At 45.4% G+C, this 20,964-nt stretch overlaps 1 protein-coding gene across 2 annotated transcripts in view; it reads right to left on the reverse strand.

Moving 5' to 3' along the window:
• The window catches only part of LOC121000731 (vasoactive intestinal polypeptide receptor-like), a 203,976-nt gene that overhangs the window by 143,655 nt on the left and 39,357 nt on the right, over positions 1-20,964 (reverse strand). For both annotated transcript variants that reach the window (XM_040431350.1, XM_040431349.1), the window contains exon 2: positions 19,517-19,610. In XM_040431350.1, the coding sequence (XP_040287284.1) occupies positions 19,517-19,610 (94 nt within the window). The remainder of the gene's footprint in view (positions 1-19,516; positions 19,611-20,964) is intronic.

Below are 20,964 nucleotides of genomic sequence, written 5' to 3' on the forward strand. Positions count from 1 at the left end.
GTTGCGGTAGTTTTTTTTTGCTCGACAGTGGTATTTAGTTCTGCTGGGGCGGTATTTTGTTCCGCACTACAGTATTTCAGGCTCCACCTACTTGTGTTGCCCCACCTTCTGTCATCTTGGACCTGCTTACAACATGGGGCCAATTTTAGTTTTTTTTCCAGGGCCACTTCCATTTCCCAGTCCTCCCATAACGGAACATATTGTGGTCCACAATAGGCATTTCTAGGGTTTTATCATCCACAGTTGTCACTTTTAGGACATTCAGGATTCATTGTTTTGTTTTCTATACTAACTATTTATAATTTTATTTATATAATTTGTCATATTTCATCCTCTCATTTGTGGACGCTTGTCTTTGATTAAATATTTTGTTGTTTTATTCACCAACCAGATTTCTGTGTGCCTAGAGAGCCGACATCTCGAATCTCCATTGTGTATGCAGTCTTTGCTCCATAGGCACTGGGAGCGTCGTCAGTGCACTCGGCATCCATAGTCTGTGGGAGGAGCCGCTTATGTATATTGTAGACGTATGGAGACTTAAAGGGGTTGTGTCATCTCAAGCATTGGTGGCGTATTGCTAGGATTATAGGATATCCTAGAGGTGGAACCCGCAGCTATCTCTAAGGCTAGTTTCACATCGGCAGTGCCAACACCGGCAAGCTGTCCCGGCAGAGAACAGCCTGCCCGGAGTTCTCTGGATCCGTCACTGCTGAATGCTATAATGGGTTCTGGCCGAGATCTGGTCACAATCCAGTAGAAATGCAGAGACCTGGCCAGACAGAAACCGCTGCGTTCGTTCTATGCAGGAACAACTTGCCGGAAGGTCGTAGCAGACGTGTGAAGGTACATAGCCTAAAACAGAGCCCGCAAAGTCAAGAAGAGCAGACAGCGACTGTGCGGCCGTCCTCCATTCACTTCTATGGGAGTGTTGAAAATAGCCGAGCGGTGAGCGGTGAGCTCAGCTATTTTCATAAGTCCCATAGAAATGAATGGGAAGCGCACCACGCAAGTGCGGCCACAGCTCCATTCACTTCTATGGGGTTGACGGAAATGGCCAAGTCAGCGCTCAGCTATTTTTAGGCCGTTCCATAGAAATGAATGGAGGGCTGCTGCGCATGCGCGCGGTGTGCTCTCCTTCACTCTCTTGGCTCAGCTACAATTCCCAGAGGTCCTAGCGATATCTCCCCAATGTATCTCGATGACACAACCCCTTTCATTTAAGGCAAGGTTTCATCTCCACATTCCAGGCGATCGCGTTTTTTTCCTCCACCTTGAACGAAGAAGGCTACTGTGCCCAGAAAAAGAAAGCTTATTGGGTCACTGACTGTTAACCAGTTCTTTCATTATGGCTGCTCACGTCTTGGCGACCTTCCACACCACCGGCTCGTCAGTCTATTTTAGGGACATACCGTCTGTCTGTTTGCTCAAAAGATCAGTAACCACAAATTGTTTCCTTGACAAATCACTCCAAGGGAGGACACTTAGGCAATGAAGAGTGGAGGATGGGTGATAGCTAGACAAGGAGAAGCCTCTGAGCTTCCCGTTCTGCTGCCACCTCCATTTAATTTCCATACAGACTGTAGTAAGACAGCACAACCAAGTGGAAACACTTAAAGGGAAATTCCAGGCAGAGAGGATATTAACATGACTAGCACTATAATATCAACTAGGTACTAAGATAAAGAAATTTTATAAACCGCTTTCACGATTTATCTTTTTTTATTATTTTAATTTTCCTCCCATCATTCTACAGGTCAGCACACAGATTTCATGTTCTCTAATCTGGGAGGAGCTTTCTCTTATGCTTAAGGTCGCCCTCTGCTGGGTAAAGCAGTTTGGTAACCCCCTTAATAACCACCCACTGTCTAGGGAGCTGTGATAACTCCTGCTCTCCGAATGAACTGTAAGGCCCCTTTCACACAGGCGATTATTCCGCGCGGATGCGATGCGTGAGTTGAACGCATTGCACCCTCACTGAATCCCGACCCATTCATTTCTATGGGGCTGTGCAGTTTTCATGCATCACTTGTGCGTTGCGTGAAAATCGCAGCATGCTCTATATTCAGCGTTTTTCACGCAACGCAGGCCCCATAGAAGTGAATGGGGTTGCGTGAAAATCGCAAGCATCCGCAAGCAAGTGCGGATGCGGTGCGATTTTCACGCACGGTTGCTAGGAGACGATCGGGATGGAGACCCGATCATTATTATTTTAACCTTATAACATGGTTAGAAGGGAAAATAATAGCATTCTGAATACAGAATGCATAGTAAAATAGCGCTGGAGGGGTTAAAAAAATAAAAAATAAAAATTTAACTCACCTTAATCCGCATACCCTGCCTACCAGAGCAAATCCTCACAATATATTTATATTTTAGTAATTACATATTGATTTTGTGCCATACATTTTTTACAATTACTAAAAAATATACAGTACAGACCAAAAGTTTGGACACACCTTCTCATTCAAAGAGTTTTCTTTATTTTCATGACTATGAAGGCATCAATACTATGAATTAACACGTGTGGAATTATATACATAACAAACAAGTGTGAAACAACAGAAAATATGTCATATTCTAGGTTCTTCAAAGTAGCCACTTTTTGCTTGGATTACTGCTTTGCACACTCTTGGCATTCTCTTGATGAGCTTCAAGAGGTAGTCCCCTGAAATGGTTTTCACTTCACAGGTGTGCCCTGTCAGGTTTAATAAGTGGGATTTCTTGCCTTATAAATGGGGTTGGGACCATCAGTTGCGTTGAGGAGAAGTCAGGTGGATACACAGCTGATAGTCCTATTGAATAGACTGTTAGAATTTGTATTAGGCCTCTTTCACACGACCGTTGTGTGCACCCGTGGCCGTTGTGCCGTTTTCCATTTTTTTTCGCGGACCCCATGACTTTCAATGGGTCCGTGGAAAAAACGGAAAATGCACCGTTTTGCAGCCGCATCCGAGATCCGTGTTTCCTGGCCGTGAAAAAAATATGACCTGTCCTATTTTTTTCACGGCCAACGGTTCACGGACCCATTCAAGTCAATGGGTCCGTGAAAGAACACGGATGCACACAAGATTGGCATCCGTGTCTGTGATCCGTGGCCGTAGGTTACTTTTTATACAGACGGATCCGAAGATCCGTCTGCATAAAAGCTTTTTCATAGCTGAGTTTTCACTTCGTGAAAACTCAGAACCGACAGTATATTCTAACACAGAGGCGTCCCCATGGTGATGGGGACGCTTCTAGTTAGAATACACTACAAACTGTGTACAAGACTGCCCCCTGCTGCCTGGCAGCACCCGATCTCTTACAGGGGGCCGTGATCAGCACAATTAACCCCTTCAGGTGCGGCACCTGAATGGGTTAATTGTACTATCATATCCCCCTGTAAGAGATCAGGGCTGCCCCCCTCCCCAGTTTGAATATCATTGGTGGCCAGTGCGCCCCCCCCCCCTCTATTGTAATAATAGGTTGGTGGCCAGTGCGGCCCCCCCCTCCCTCTATTGTAATAATTCATTGGTGGCACAGTGTGCGCCCCCCATCGGCCCCCCCTCCCTCTATAGCATTAACAACATTGGTGGCCAGTGTGCGGCCTCCCATCTCCCCCCCCCCCCCCCATCATTGGTGGCAGCGGAGTTCCGATCGGAGTCCCAGTTTAATCGCTGGGGCTCCGATCGGTAACCATGGCAACCAGGACGCTACTACAGTCCTGGTTGCCATGGTTACTTAGCAATAGTACAATAGTAGAAGATTCATACTTACCTGCTGGTGGCTGCTGCGATGTTCGTGTCCGGCCGGGAGCTCCACCTACTGGTAAGTGACAGGTCTGTGCGGCGCATTGCTAAATGAACTGTCACTTACCAGTAGGAGGAGCTCCCGGCCGGACACGAACATCGCAGCTCCCAAGTAAGTATGAATCTTTTACTATTGTACTATTGCTAGTAACCCGCCGCCACCAATGATCGGGGGGGGGGGGGAGATGGGAGGCCGCACACTGGCCACCAATGTTGTTAATGCTATAGAGGGAGGGGGGGGGCGATGGGGGGCGCACACTGTGCCACCAACGATTTATTACAATAGAGGGAGGAAGGGGGGGGGGGCGCACACTGTGCCACCAACGATTTATTACAATAGAGGGAGGAAGGGGGGGGGGGCGCACACTGTGCCACCAACGATTTATTAAAATAGAGGGAGGAAGGGGGGGGGGGCGCACACTGTGCCACCAACGATTTATTACAATAGAGGGAGGAAGGGGGGGGGCGCGCACACTGTGCCACCAACGATTTATTACAATAGAGGGAGGAAGGGGGGGGCGCACACTGTGCCACCAACGAATTATTACAATAGAGGGAGGAAGGGGGGGGGCCGCACTGGCCACCAATGATATTCAAACTGGGGAGGGGGGGGGGTCTGCCCCCTGCTGCCTGGCAGCCCTGATCTCTTACAGGGGGATATGATAGTACAATTAACCCCTTCAGGTGCGGCACCTGAGGGGTTAATTGTGCTGATCACGGCCCCCTGTAAGAGATCGGATGCTGCTAGGCAGCAGGGGGCAGTCATGTACACAGTTTGTAGTATATTCTAACTAGAAGCGTCCCCATCACCATGGGAACGCCTCTGTGTTAGAATATACTGTCGGAAATGAGGTTTCACGATCTAACTCATATCCCACAGTATATTCTAACATAGAGGCGTTCCCATGGTGATGGGGACGCTTCAAGTTAAAATATACCATCGGATTGGAGAAAACTCCGATCCGATGGTATAAAAGGGACTCCAGACTTTACATTGAAAGTCAATGGGGACGGATCCGTTTGAAATGGCACCATATTGTGTCAACGTCAAACGGATCCGTCCCCATTGACTTGCATTGTAATTCAGGACGGATCCGTTTGGCTCCGCACGGCCAGGCGGACACCAAAACGACTTTTTTCATGTCCGAAGATCCTCCAAAAATCAAGGAAGACCCACGGACGAAAAAACGGTCACGGATCACGGAAAAACGGGACCCCGTTTTGCGGACCGTGAAAATATACTGTCGTGTGCAATAAGCCTTATGGCAAGAAAAAAGCAGCTAAGTAAAGAAAAACGAGTGGCCATCATTACTTTAAGAAATGAAGGTCAGTCAGTCAGCCGAAAAATTGGGAAAACTTTGAAAGTAAGGGCTATTTGACCATGAAGGAGAGTGATGGGGTGCTGCGCCAGATGACCTGGCCTCCACAGTCACCGGATCTGAACCCAATCGAGATGGTTTGGGGTGAGCTGGACCGCAGAGTGAAGGCAAAAGGGCCAACAAGTGCTAAGCATCTCTGGGAACTCCTTCAAGACTGTTGGAAGACCATTTCAGGGGACTACCTCTTGAAGCTCATCAAGAGAATGCCAAGAGTGTGCAAAGCAGTAATCAAAGCAAAAGGTGGCTACTTTGAAGAACCTAGAATATGACATATTTTCAGTTGTTTCACACTTGTTTGTTATGTATATAATTCCACATGTGTTAATTCATAGTTTTGATGCCTTCATAGTCATGAAAATAAAGAAAACTCTTTGAATGAGAAGGTGTGTCCAAACTTTTGGTCTGTACTGTATATATATATATATATATATATATATATATATATATATATATATATATTCAATTTAGCCTCCATTTCTGAAAAGTTTCTGGCAGGATTCGAACGCACAACCTTCTACATTACAGGTAAGGACTTTAATTTAACCACTCAGCTAATAAAGCTCAATGATAAACTATGTCAGAAAAACCTCATAGTATTTTGTCATGTAGTAAGTATTCCTATACAGCAGAAGTATCATTTCATACAGATGTAGCAGGGTTAGCACTCCAGCTCTTAACTAAAATTTCTTAACTCATCGTGTTATCTTGAGACAAAAGCAATTGAAGGTGTTTGCTTAGATTAGATAGATAACACAACTCAGAAAAATGGAGTGTTAACTGTGCTCCATCCGTATTTTAGTGCAGGTTAACATGTAGCTGTATAGTAAAGTGGTTAAAGTCCATGGCTCTAATGTAGAAGGTTGTGAGTTCAAATCCCGGCAGAGACATTTCAGAAATAGAGGCTAAATTAAATTTATATATTTTATAATTTTTTTATAGTAATTGTAAAAAATGTATGGCACAAAATAAATATGTAATTGCTAATATATATATATATATATATATATATTGTGAGGATTTGCTCTGGTAGGCAGGTTAAGCGGATGCAGTACAGAGGCAAAGTACAAGTTCGTAGTAAATCAAAATGTCAGTTTTTATTTACACGAAAGGAAAAAAGAAAAAATGACTCATTACAGTCTTCGTGTTAATTCACACAACGAAAAGTCCACAGCACCATGCTTTAGATCCCAATACAGAGACTCAGCTACTGAGCCCAGCTGGCTATTTAAAGGACAACCCAGTGCTGCCAAAACCAGGATCGGCACTTAAACTCTGGTCCGGTATTTGATCTCACCTGACTGAATTTCAGCCCAGCCGCCCATGTTGGGAGGAAAAGACCTGCCTTCCCAAACAAAACCCCCTATGTCACTATATATATAATCATACTTCTGATATATATGAATGCATAATATGTGGGAAACTACTACTGATGTTTTTAGCCATAATATATTTACATATATTATAATATATTATATATATTTAGAATATATAACCTATGTAAATATATTATGGCTAAAAACATATATGTTTAAATTAAATTTAGCCTCTATTTCTGAAAAGTTTCTGCCAGGATTTTAACTCACAACCTTTTACATTAGAGCCAAGAATCTTAACCACTACGCTATACAGCTACATGTAAACCTGCAGTGAAATATGAAATGATACTTCTGCTGTATAGGAATACTTACTACATGACAAACTACTATGAGTTTTTTTTATTTTACACAGTTTATCATTCAGCTTTATAGCTGAGTGGTTAAAGTCCTTGCCTCTAATGTAGAAGGTTGTGAGTTCAAATGCCAGCAGAAGCTTTTCAAAAAGAGAGAGGCTAACTTGGATTTAAATACACTGACTCGAGCACACGAGTGTTCGGCCGAGCATGCTCGCTAAACACTAGACTAGACTAAACATAGCATAACATTAGCAGAATTCATCATATAAGTCAGCAGAAGCTTAGGTGTTAGCAGCAAGCTTTGTAACCTTCAAACAATGTAACGTGCCGCCATATGTGATGGTTGGTCACACAGTGTCAGATTTACCACTTCAATCCATTGCTGTGTATTAGTGTGACATTAGTGAAATTATTATGAAATGTCATGGTACACCTCAGATATGCTATAAGAGCCATCTGTGAACTAGGTGTTCTAAAGGCGCACAGAACAGACTCTTGAACAAAATAGATGTACAGCTACTTCATCATTAAAATCTTTCACAACATCTTTATAATAAAACTAAGCTCCTTCGACATCAGTGATGATCCCGGACGAGCCCCCAATTTTATGATCTTTATAATGTTTTGCCCACCTGACCCAGTGGCGTGGACCTGCCTCCCACTGTCTTCTTCCTGGCAGATCCAGCTGCTGGGTCTGCTGCGTTTCTCTGCTTGCCAGAAACACCTGTCCTCCTCTGGCCGGAGGGAGCATGTGTACTCCCTACGGCTCCTCAAGGGCCAGCGCGTGCACTATGTTATCGTCACCAGTCAAAGGCTAGCAACCCTGGGTTACTTGATGCACCTTTTCCTGTGGGAAGAAGCCTGAGAAATAGGTGCCTTAGCTTGCTATTTAGTGCAAAGGTGTGCAATTTCTATTGTCTGCTTGTGTACCTACTTTGACCTGTTTACTGGACTCTGACCATTCACTGCCTGCCCTCAGACCATTTGCCATTAAGCACATACTCTGTATGCCCTGACTTAGGCCTGTTCCTGACTATGATTTTGCCTGAATCCTCAAGTGTCTCCCACCTCTGTGGATCAGCTGTCAGTCACACAAAGACTACTACAGGAGTTAGCGGCCTGTTGGTTCCCATGCAGCATAGTCCAGATTTTTGTAAAGGGGTTAAATAGTGAATACCAGGGGACTGCCAGGATATTGCCCTTATTTGTAGCCCGATGTCAAGTCTAATTCACATGCCATTTAAGTCCATCTCCATCAATACACTTCCATTTTTATGTTGCAGCGAAGTCTATGGATGGTCAAAATTTCACCTATTATGGCAGTGGATGTGGAACCAATGTGTCAACCAACAGATTTGCTTTGCTGGTTTTCACCTTTAACCCCTGTGCAGGGATTTAAAATGCACTGCAGGGGAACCCTAAGGCTGCTACCTCCTGGAGTAGCTGACCCACAGAGGTACCGAGGAGTCAGGCAAAATCATAGTCAGGGACAGGCTGAAGTTAAGGCAGGTAGAGTACATGCTATACGATGACTGAGGTCAGGGCAGGCAGAGTGGGGTCATTATGGAGGTCAGGCACAAGCAGGCAGCAGAGGGTCAGGATCCAGGAATTTGGCATAGAGTCAGTACAAAGTCAGCTAGAGAACCCATTTCTCAGGCACATTCCCATAGGGGAAGGTGCCTTAAAGGGGTTGTCCGGGTTCTGAGCTGAACCCGGACATACCTCCATTTTCACCCAGGCAGCCCCCCTGACTTGAGCATCGGAGCAGTTCATGCTCCGATGCTCTCCTTTGCCCTGCGCTAAATCGCGCAGGGCAAAGGCAGTTTTTGGAGATCTGTTGGGCTCTCCATGGGGGTGCCAGGAAGCCTGATGACGTCACAGCCACTGATGGGCGGAATTTAGCGCTGTCCTAGCCAGTTAAACACACTGCCGGGCGGAAGCTTCTGCCCGGCAGTATGTTATGATAAACAAAAGAGTCCGTGCCCTGCGCGATTTAGCGCAGGGCAAGGGAGCGCATCGGAGCATGAGATGTTCCGATGCTAGCCTCAGGGGGGCTGCCTGGGTGAAAATAAAGGTATGTCATAAAGGTATGTCCGGGTTCAAGTCTGAACCTGGACAACCCATTTAAGTACCCTAGGGGTGCCAACCTTTGGCTGGTGAAGATTACAGTGTGTGTTCTGGTCCTTTGAGAGCTGGAGGGAGCACACATGTGCCCTCCATGGGGAGACAAAGTAAGCTAGACAGGTGGGACCACTGGTAAGGGGAGATCAGGAGACGGTCCACACCACCAGCCTACCTAAACCCGGGACCGGTGAGTGGAGCAGAGGTCCCCATGGGCTGCTCTGTAACATCACCCTTTGCAACTTTATAGCCAAGCTGCTATGAGTCAGTGCAGTTCATTCTCCAAACACTTAATTCCAAATCATGTCAAGGAATTCACAGTGGCCACAACATGCAAGAAACGTGATTCTAACTCGGGAACTGCTGTCAAGACCTGCTTTACAATCAGCTCCTACTTGAGATTACAAAGATATTAGTGTTTGCAGAAGCCCAGCGTGTTCTCAGGCAGAGGAGTGTCTTGTTGGACAGCACTAGAATGCATTCTGTCCCTCCACAATGTATGTGCAGCTTTAACAACCAGTATGAAAGAGCAAATATTTGATTATGGGATAACTGAAAAAAAAATAGCAACAAGATTTCCCATTTCAGCTTCGGAGGCTTCCAGAACAGCCCAGGTCTTTGTTTCATGAATGGAAAGATAGATTGAGGGACGTGAAAAACAAAGCTCAACTCAGCTCGTTAGTTCATTTGTTTTCGCAGATTAATTTCTATAAATGGATTGTACATTGTAAGCGATTTCAGGTACAAACAGTCTATTATAAGGGGGACCTGGGGGGGGGGGGGGCTGAAGTTAAAGGGGTAATCCGAGAATGGGGGAAGAAATGGCATCAAATAGCAAATGATCCATTACCACTGAACAATCCTGCGCCACTCCAGTGCCACTGCTCTAATGGTTCCTGTCTGTCTTTGTTGATTTTACTGCCGCGGTTGGACTGAGGTCATCATTTCGAGACAGTCCAATACATCCTAGTCCTATTGGATGTAATATTATGCTAACTTAGCTCTGAACTATAATTAAAGCATCTAATGAATGTAGAGCGTCAATGACCCGTGGAGTTCAGGTGAGACATTATTGCCCAGGAAGCCCACATACAGGCATGAAGGCAACCTTCTGATTCTACTGAGTGGTCTGCAGGGATGTGGGGTGGCCCAAGTTTTAGAAAAGCTGTTTAGACGGGTCATCAATATGTGATTGATGGGGGTCTAACTACTGGCTCCCCCGTTGATCAGTTGTTTGATGACAACGCGGCAGCTCTTCCCAGTGACATGATGTTCATTGGTCACGTAGCCTAGGCCAGTGTTTCCCAACCAATGTGCCTCCAGCAGTTGCAAAACTACAACTCTCAGAATGCCTGGACAGCCTTTGGCTGTGCGGGCATGCTGGGAGTTGTAGTTTTGCAACAGCTGGAGGCACACTGGTTGGGAAACACTGGCCTAGGCCCAGCTCAGTCCCATTCAAGTGAATGGGGCTGAGCGGCAATACTAAGCATAGCCACTATCCAGTGGATGGTGGTGTGCTTGGTAAGCTGCGAGGAGCCCGCATCGCTCAACAGATGATCAGCGGGTGTCCCTTGTGTCAGACTCTAACCGATCTGATATGGATGATCCATCTTGAGGATAGGCCATCAATATAAGAGTCTCAGAAAACCCCTTTAACCTCTTAAGGACATAGGGCGTACAGGTACGCCCTTGTGCCCTGGTACTTAAGGACACAGGGCGTACATGTACGCCCTGTGTATTTTCGATCACGGCCGCGCGGCGGGCGGTGATCGGAACCCCGTGCCTGCTCAAATCATTGAGCAGGCACTTGGTGCAAATGCGCCGGGGGGTCCGGTGACCTCCCCATGTATGCGATCGCAGAAAACCGCAGGTCAATTCAGACCTGCGGTTTTCTGCGCTTCCGGGTTGTTCGGGTCTCTGAAGACCCGATAACCCGGAACAGGATGGTGATGGTGGTGTGATTTCACCCCACCAATCACCATCCAGCGATCCTGAGTGGTGATGGTGACATCACCACTCAGGATCGCATCCTGATTGGTCTGTGGGCGGTCCGGCGGCAAATTCAAAAGAGGCAGGCGCTCCTCTCTTCCTCCTTTTGTGTTCCGGAGCCGGAGGAGAGAGGAGCTGCCTGCACGTGTGTCTGCCAGCACCCCCAGGACCCGATCTGTGCCCCCAGGACCCGATCTGTGCCCCAGCACCCCCCATCAGGTACATAGGGACAGCATAGGGAAAGTTTGGTTTAGGCAGGGAAAAAAAAGGGAAAGTTAGTTTTTGAACTTTTCTAACTTTTATTGCATCACCCTAAGTTAGGGTGTCTGGGGTCCACAGCACAGCTGTGTGACCCTAGACCCCCCAGGGGTGCTGCCACTTGCCCCCCCTTCCCCCTGCCCCCCCCCCCCACCTTTTTTGGGGTGCATTTTTTTTATTTTTTTTTGTGTACGCTGATTGTGGCCGGCACTTAGTGTCCGGCCACTGTTAGCGCATCGCACACCCCACCGCTGATCAACTTCGGACGGTTGATCAGCGGTTTTGATTTTTTTTCCCCACATTTTTTGCATTTTTTTTAGTTAGTTTATTTTATTTTTTTTCTGTTAGTTTTAGGGTGAGTTCGTGAACACCCGTGCCCCCACACACACGCACACAAAATAAAGAGTTACACACACGCACATATACACGCAGACACACACTCCCCTATGGCCCGCCGGACGTTCTCGGCCGAGGAGGCATACGCCCAGCTTGCCTCCGACTCCGAGAGTCCCAGTGAGGATGAGGATGACCCCACATTCCTGTTGTCATCCGCGTCCTCCTCATCATCTAGCGATGATGATGAGCCCCCAAGGCGGCGGAGACGCCGCCAGGCGGAGCAAGAGGACCGCCATGTTAGGGACCCTGTGGCCCACACTAGTACGAGCAGCTCTGGGGCTCGTACTGGTTTCCCGGCCCACCAGTTAAATCCACCGGAGCCCCCTGCCGGTGAACTTGTCTGGTGTAGCCCAGAGCGATACGAGCCTGTGATTCCTGATTTTGTAGGCCAATCAGGAATCCAGATTTCCACAGTGGGCTACACTGAATATGACTTTTTTTGTCATTTTTTCAGTGACCCACTGGTAAATCTGATGGTGGAGCAGACGAATCTGTACGCCCAACAGTTCGTCGCTCAACACCCGGGCTCCTTTTTGGCCAGGCCCGGTGGCTGGACGCCGGTCAGTGCAGCCGAAATGAGGACATTTTGGGGCCTCGTGCTGCATATGGGCCTGGTCAAAAAACCCAGTGTCAGGCTGTACTGGAGTGGGGACGTCCTATACCAGGCCCCACTTTACAGTACAGCCATGACACGCTCCCGGTTTGAGGCCATCCGGAAATGTCTGCATTATTCCGATAATGCAGCATGTCCCCCCCGAGGTGATCCTGCCCATGACCGTCTGTATAAGATACGGCCGGTCATCGATCACTTTGGGGCCAAATTCATGGAGGCCTATGTACCTGGAAGGGAGGTCGCGGTTGATGAGTCTCTCCTTGCGTTCAAGGGGAGACTCATTTTCCGCCAGTATGTGCCCTCCAAGCGGGCGAGGTATGGCGTAAAGCTATACAAAATTTGTGAGAGTACCTCAGGGTACACTTACAAATTTCGTGTGTACGAGGGGCGAGATTCCCGGATTCAACCCCCAGAATGTCCCCCCACTCTGGGTGTTACCGGGAAACTTGTGTGGGACCTTATGTACCCACTGCTGGATAAGGGTTACCACCTTTACGTGGATAACTTTTATACCAGTATCCCCTTGTTCCAGTCCCTTGCCGCCAGATCCACGTCCGCTTGTGGGACCGTGCGGAAAAATCAACGCGGCCTCCCTGCCCACCCCCTCCAGGTACCTATCCCCAGGGGTGAGACCCGTGCCCTTACCACTGGAAACCTGTTGCTGGTCAGGTATAAGGACAAGAGGGATGTCCTTATGCTGTCCACAATTCATGGTAACGGCATCACCCCTGTCCCTGTGCGAGGTACCGCGGCAACGGTCCTCAAGCCCGATTGTATCGTCGCCTACAAATCGGTATATGGGAGGAGTTGATCTCTCTGATCAAGTCCTCAAGCCATATAATGCCATGCGCAAAACCCGGGCATGGTACAAAAAAGTTGCGGTCTACTTGGTGCAGGTTGCCATGTACAACTCTTTTGTACTATCCCGAAGCGCTGGCAGCACAGGGACATTCCTCCAGTTCTATGAGGCAGTCCTCAAGGCCCTGATCTTTTCGGACCGGGAAAGAGCAGGCCGGAGTACCTCGGGAACTGGAGGCGCCCGGATCGTCCCTGGCCAACACTTTCCAGGTGTGGTCCCCCATACTGGAAAGAAGGGACGAACCCAAAAAAAGTGCAGAGTGTGTCGCAGGAGGGGGATACGGAAGGACACGACTACTCAGTGCGACACGTGCCCCGATCATCCGGGCCTCTGCATTGACGGTTGCTTCAGGGAGTATCACACTTCCATGGAGTACTAAATTTATATCCCAATTTAGCACTGACATCGGATAAAAAAAAATGGTTCTCAGACCTGAGACACCCAAAAAAACTAAAATAATTTATTAAAAGTAGACATATTAGGTATCGCCGCGTCGGTAATAATCTCCTCTATAAAACTACCCCATGACCAACCCCCCCAGATTAACACGGTCAAGAAAAAAAAAAAAAAAAGGTGCAAAAAAAGTTTTTTTTTGTCACCTTACATAATAAAAAGTTTAATAGCAAGCGATCAAAAAGTCATATAGCCCCCAAAATAGTGCCAATAAAACCGTCCGCTCATCCTGCAAAAAATGAGCCCCCACATGAGATAATTGGATAAAAAAAATTTTTTAAAAATGACCCTTAGACTTTAGAGATACCCAAAAAATAATTTGTATCAAAAAAGATAATATAGTCTAAAACCTAAATAATTGTAAAAAAAGTAGACTTATTAGGTATTGCCGCGTCCGTAAGAATCTCCTCTATAAAAATACCCCATTACCCAACCCCCCAGATTAACATGGTCAAAAAATAAAAATTAAATAGGTGCAAAAAAAGAATTTTTTTGTCACCTTACATAACAAAAAGTTTAATAGCAAGCGAAAAAAAAGTCATATAGCCCCCAAAATAATGCCAATAAAACCGTCCGCTCATCCCGCAAAAAATGAGCCCCCACATGAGATAATTGGATAAAAAAATTTTTTTAAAAATGACCCTTAGACTTTAGAGATACCCAAAAAAAAGATTTGTATCAAAAAAGATAATATAGTCAAAAACCTAAATAATTGTAAAAAAAAAGTAGACTTATTAGGTATTGCCGCGTCCGTAAGAATCTCCTCTATAGAAATATCCCATTACCTAACCCCCCAGATTAACACGGTTAATAAAAAAAAAAAAAAACGGTGCCAAAACCGCTATTTTTGGCACTTTTCCATTTCAATCCGTTTTTTCCGGTAACAAAACAAGGGTTAACAACCAAACAAAACTTAATATTTATTACCCTGATACTGCAGTTTACAGAAAAACCACATTTGTGGTCGTAAACTGCTGTATCAGTAAAAGGGAGGCCGCAAAAGGAAAGGACTGACATGGTTTCTGGAAGGCCGATTTTGATGGCCTTTTTTTATTGACACCATGTCCGTTTTGAAGCCCCCCTGATGCACTCTAGAGTAAAAACTCCCCAAAACTGACCCCATCTAAGAAACTACACCCCTCAAGGTATTCAAAACTGATTATACAAACTTTATTAACCCTTTAGGTGTTCCTCAACAGTTAATGGCAAATGGAGATGAAATTTCAGAATTTAAATTTTTGGTAACCTTGCCTCACAAAAATGTAATATAGAGCAACCAAAAATCATATTTACCCTAAAAATAGTCCCCAAAAAAATGCCACCTTATCCCGTAGTTTCCAAAATGGGGTCACTTTTAGGGAGTTTCTACTCCAGGGGTGCATCAGAGGGGTTGAAACAGGACACAGTGTAAATAAACCGGTCCATAAAAATCAGCCCTCCAAAAACCAAACAGCGCACCTTTCACTCTACGCCCCGCTGTGTGGCCGTACATTAGTTTACGGCCACATATTGGGTGTTTCTGTAAACGGCAGAGTCAGGGCAATAAAGATACAGTCTTGTTTGGCTGTTAACCCTTGCTTTGTTAGTGGAAAAAATGGGTTAAAATGGAAAATAAGGCAAAAAAATGAAATTTTCAAATTTCATCCCCATTTGCCAATAACTCTTGTGCAACACCTAAAGGGTTAACGACGTATGTAAAATCAGTTTTGAATACCTTGAGGGGTGTAGTTTCTTAGATGGGGTCACTTTTAGGGAGTTTCTACTCTAGGGGTGCATCAGGGGGCTTCAAATGGGACATGGTGTAAATAAACCAGTCCATAAAAATCAGCCCTCCAAAAACCAAACGGCGCACCTTTCCCTCTACGCCCCGCTGTGTGGCCGTACAGTAGTTTACGGCCACATATTGGGTGTTTCTGTAAACGGCAGAGTCAGGGCAATAAAGATACAGTCTTGTTTGGCTGTTAACCCTTGCTTTGTTAGTGGAAAAAATATGGGTTAAAATGGAAAATTAGACAAAAAAAGGAAATTCTCAAATTTCATCCCCATTTGCCAATAACTCTTGTGCAACACCTAAAGGGTTAACAACGTATGTAAAATCAGTTTTGAATACCTTGAGGGGTGTAGTTTCTTAGATGGGGTCACTTTTAGGGAGTTTCTACTCTAGGGGTGCATCAGGGGGCTTCAAATGGGACATGGTGTAAATAAACCAGTCCATAAAAATCAGCCCTCCAAAAACCAAACGGCGCACCTTTCCCTCTACGCCCCGCTGTGTGGCCGTACAGTAGTTTACGGCCACATATTGGGTGTTTCTGTAAACGGCAGAGTCAGGGCAATAAAGATACAGTCTTGTTTGGCTGTTAACCCTTGCTTTGTTAGTGGAAAAAATGGGTTAAAATGGAAAATTAGACAAAAAAATGAAATTCTCAAATTTCATCCCCATTTGCCAATAACTCTTGTGCAACACCTAAAGGGTTAACGACGTATGTAAAATCAGTTTTGAATACCTTGAGGGGTGTAGTTTCTTAGATGGGGTCATTTTTGGGTGGTTTCTATTATGTAAGCCTCGCAAAGTGACTTCAGACCTGAACTGGTCCCTAAAAATTTAGTTTTTGTAAATTTCTGAAAAATTTCAAGATTTGCTTCTAAACTTCTAAGCCTTATAACATCCCCAAAAAATAAAATATCATTCCCAAAACAATTCAAACATGAAGTAGACATATGGGGAATGTAAAGTCATCACAATTTTAGGAGGTATTACTATGTATTACAGAAGTAGAGAAACTGAAACTTTGAAATTTGCTACATTTTTCCAAATTTTTGTTAAATTAGGTATTTTTTGGTGCAAAAAAAAATAATTTTTTGACTTCATTTTACCAGTGTCATGAAGTACAATATGTGACGAAAAAACAATCTCAGAACGGCCTGGATAAGTCAAAGCGTTTTAAAGTTATCAGCACTTAAAGGGACTCTGGTCAGATTTGCAAAAAATGGCCTGGTCCTAAGGTGTAAAAAGGCTGTGTCCTTAAGGGGTTAAGCAGCTTCTCCCAAAACTTTGGCCACCCCTCCTCCCCACAGACCACTTTGATAGAATCAGACGGATGCCTGTAAGTGGGCTTCCTGGGCAATAATGTTCAACCTGGACTCCACATTTGAGTCCTATTAGCTACTGTACTATGAAAGATGCCTCTCGGCCCACGGATCATCAATACTCTACATTGATTACATACTGTAATGATAGGTTCATGACGAACGGGGCTAAGTTAGCATAAGATCACATCCAATAGGATGTATGGGACTGTCTCAAAAAGACAACCTTAGTCCATTTGTCCTTTTAGGTAGACTATTTGGATCTTACGCGGTTGGCCGGCATATTTTTGGATTGGGTTTGCTGGGGATTAGAGAAGCCAGAACTACAGGGATCACAAATTTTCGCATTGAGAGACAACCTCTTTACGCAACTGGATTTTTCAAGGGGAAATCAACAGAAAAATGATCTTCTGATATGTCCACTGATCTAACTGGAGGAAGCCATGATTTTTTATCTATGCCGATTTTGATCAATTGATTTAAACACATCAAAAAAACTTTTTTGTCTGGATCTCCACTGAAGAACTACACACACATAGCCCCCTTTAGAATTTCAAACCTCTGCCATCTACTATTTATTTCTGAGAACATTCTATGGGGTATTGTAATAGAAATTATGGAGGTTACCACCCAGAACCACTGCCAGCCAACTCAAAACACTGGCATCAATACATCTGTACCACTCAAGTTAGTAGTATCGAAGGCTACCCCTCAACGTTCACCGTGAGGTCGGGTGGCGTTGGCTGCTAGGATTACATCTTCAGAGTAGGCGACAGAAAACAGGTGGAAGCTCACAGGTAGCAGACCTACCCCGGATGACTAAAAGAGAAGCAGAAGAGTAGTCAACTACCAAGGGTCAAAACCAGGGGAGTCAGTGGAAGCCAAATCAGTAGTCCAGAGGTTAATCAGGAGCCAAGCCAAAGTCTGTTCACTGAGGAAACCTAAGTAAGAATAGGGGATGAGCACTAAGCTCAGATGGACAAACAGAAGCCTGGACACATGAAAAATCACAGGCACTAACGAAGACTCAGTGCCTGATTTAAATTCCCCACCCAGCCCTCTGATTGGACACTGAGCAAGTGGCCTGACTGGCTCTGCATCCCATCTCTTTGATTGTTGACCAACCTCCTTATATTCCTTGAAGGTTGGCGTGCTGACCAGCTGGTCAGCACGCCAACCTTCAAGGAACGTCCGTGTGACTGGTGAACGTGTCGCTCGCGATCTCTCTTGGCACCATCCCATTAACCGAAGCAGCAGATGGTGCGCAGAGAGACTGACACCACCCGATCATGGTTAGGTAAGTTCACGACAGGTATAACTCAGGTAGATGGACAACCACTTGAAGGCAGAAGAGAAGTTTTGACAAGACTTTGTGGAGCCTCAGTATAAAGAATATAAGGAGGCAGACTCTGTGAGTGCACCACTCATTAGTTGCACACATCATGCATACATATGCCTGACATACAATGGACACATACCACATACATGCCTCCCATAAGGTGAACATTTGCTGTACACGTGCCACACACACTAAACCTGTACCACTGATACCCTGTACCATTGCAGCAGTGGCACCACTAGCCTGCTGGGTGCACTCTGCGCAGGCGCAACTCGCATGCTGTACACATGGGTTAACGAAAATGACGGTCAACGATTTTCTTAAAAGCAAGAATCTAACTCGTTAATTACAGGTGAAAAGCGATACAATGTTTCAGGAAGTGATAAAATTCTGTCCTGAATATTTCTTAATTAATTTAACATTAGCAGCGGCGCCAAAGTAAACATCATCCATCGACTGGGAGAACACGAGCTGATGTCAGCACCGGGAGCCATGGGTTTTATCTCCACTCGTTAAACATATGGATATTAAGACAAACACAATCAGCCAAGGGAAGGAGAAGGGGGTTGGACTGGGGACCATTAGGTTACGGGAGAGGCTGGGGGAAGGGGGGGGGAAATTAAACGATTAATGCATTTTACACCCAATGGTCCTGCAAAAACAAAATCAATCATTCCCTGGTTTTCCGGCCACTTCTCTCCTCACACCTTGTTGAGATAACACGATTGATGGATGGCTGGTGTGGAGGGTGGCACAAAGCAATTAAGATAAAGGGACCATTTCTAGGAGTCCGGCCTCCTGGGAAATTTGGATGTGTTCTGTGGAAGAGGATTGTGACAGCTCAGTCCACGTGTGAGGTCCCTGAAGGAACGTGGAGGAGAATAAGCAGCAAAGACTGAAGACAGGTGCAGGCTCTGAGGAGGAAATGGTTCCGCCAATGGTCCAGACCTCTACACCGACATCCTCGGGGCAGGAGGCCATGACTATTATCACAGCATTATTACAGTGTTACAATGATGAGGGTAGTCATCTGTAAATACAAGGCATCTCATATCTATCTATCTATCTATCTCCTATCTATCTCATATCTATCTCATATCTATCCACCCAAATTTCCTCAATCGCTTTTTGTAGAATATTTTGATTACTGTGACACTTAATAATTTTTGGAAGACTCTTCATTTTTCATTAACAAAGCGATTTAAATCTCTTAAGAAAACTCAATCCTTGTAGTCTTGTTGATACTCTGTTATCTGCAGCACGAAGGCCAAGACATCCATTACGGTGGAGACATGTCTTTGGCTCGCTCCCTCAGAGACACCTCTTCCTCCATTTTGGTGCCAAATGCTGAGAAATAGAATATTTTTCCACTAATTCGAAAAGTCTTAATTCTAAGAAAACAATTGTTCCAAGTGACAGATCTCCAGATGTGAAATCCCAGACGTGTCCCTCCAGAGCCTCCTATCAGCCTTATTTGTCTACAGGACAGTCTATCTGGAGACTGATACATATGAGATAGATAGATATTCTGTATATTCAGTACATACAGTATTTTTCCTTACCTAAGGTCTCGTTGTTATAGTCCTGATGGTTTTCGCATTCACTCCGTTTTTGGTCGATCATCTCCATAATACCACATTCTGGCACACAAAGTATCTGCAAACACAAAAACCACATGTGAGGCCGTTTATCATCAGACTCCGGACAAGAGCTTGAAACTTGAAATCAACCCCCCCGCACATGTGGCCCTCAAGTCATTAAAGTCAATGGTTTTATACTGATGACAAGCATGGATCAGCTCCAGAGTTCACAATGTGAAGACCATCTCCACTGAATATTTGTCTGGTGACTCGTCCGCCATCACATTGTTATGTGGCAGGTGAAGATGTCAAGATCCATCCTGGCCTCGCTGAGAAGACATTTGCATAATTACATAATAACAAACGTCACGTAAAGCAAGCATGCAGCACACGGCCTCCTCTCTGCACCATGACAGGACACAGAATACCATGACAGCCTACCCAACACTGCACAACATGCTCATCCAAATGGAAACTTCCAATGGGATGGACCATCAGTTCTCAAGGAAGCCCTTGCTTTGCAGACCTACAGGGCACAGCTCATTAAACAGATGCTCAAGTGTCGATGAACCAGAGCCTTCTTAAAGGAGGCATTTGGTTGCAGCGGCTGCCCCCCAGAAATCCAACTCTGATATCTTTAGAGTGGGTTAGTGTAACAGAGAGTTCTTTGGTGGGTGGTAGTTCCAATTGTAGGTCCAAGGGCTCAGGTCCATTTGGAGATGACTTTGGAGCCAATTACTTCCCACTAGGGTCTCCCTCAACCTCTCTCTGCTGACAACCTTCATCTTCAAAGATTAGCTCTCAGTGGGGTCCATGAGTAAGGATACTCAAACATTTCTAAAATGAATGGTCCACGTTGCTTCATCATGAAAGCTGTTCTAGATCTCCCAAGTTGGAGAAATCATGGTCATTTATTTAGGATCTAGGATTAGGAGGACCCCAAGTTGGGAGATCTTCTAAGAAGTTTGTGTCGGCAGATGAAGACCAAGCTTTGTATGGGGATATCTACACAATGCCAAAATGTACAAATAAGCTACAGTATCGAGCCCAACAAATGGCCTCAAAAACATGCATGGAAGGGAAGGTCTACCGGTCAGGATCTAGAACATGCAATTTTCAAGCAGTCTGGTGGAATCTAGAATGTGATATAAAGACCACCTCCTGGCCCGTGGCAAGTGTTGGGGCAGACTTGGAGGACTTCAGTGTAAGTCTTCTCAGCGCTTCTTATTGACCAAATGAGATCAGTGAGAGGCACTGGGTCTAAGAACATTTAAAATTTCGGTTCCATGAATCGGAACAAGGTTTTATGTGCAAGCCGCTGTCTTCCATTAGATTTCAGCTGTGGTCAGTGGCTCCACCTTGGCTGTATCATCACATACCTAGACCTTATGAGCAGCAGAACTACAAGTCACCATATAGTGCTCCACCAG

This window comes from Bufo bufo, chromosome 5 (assembly GCF_905171765.1).
Source record: "Bufo bufo chromosome 5, aBufBuf1.1, whole genome shotgun sequence".
In the NCBI taxonomy this organism is placed as follows: Eukaryota; Metazoa; Chordata; class Amphibia; order Anura; family Bufonidae; genus Bufo; species Bufo bufo.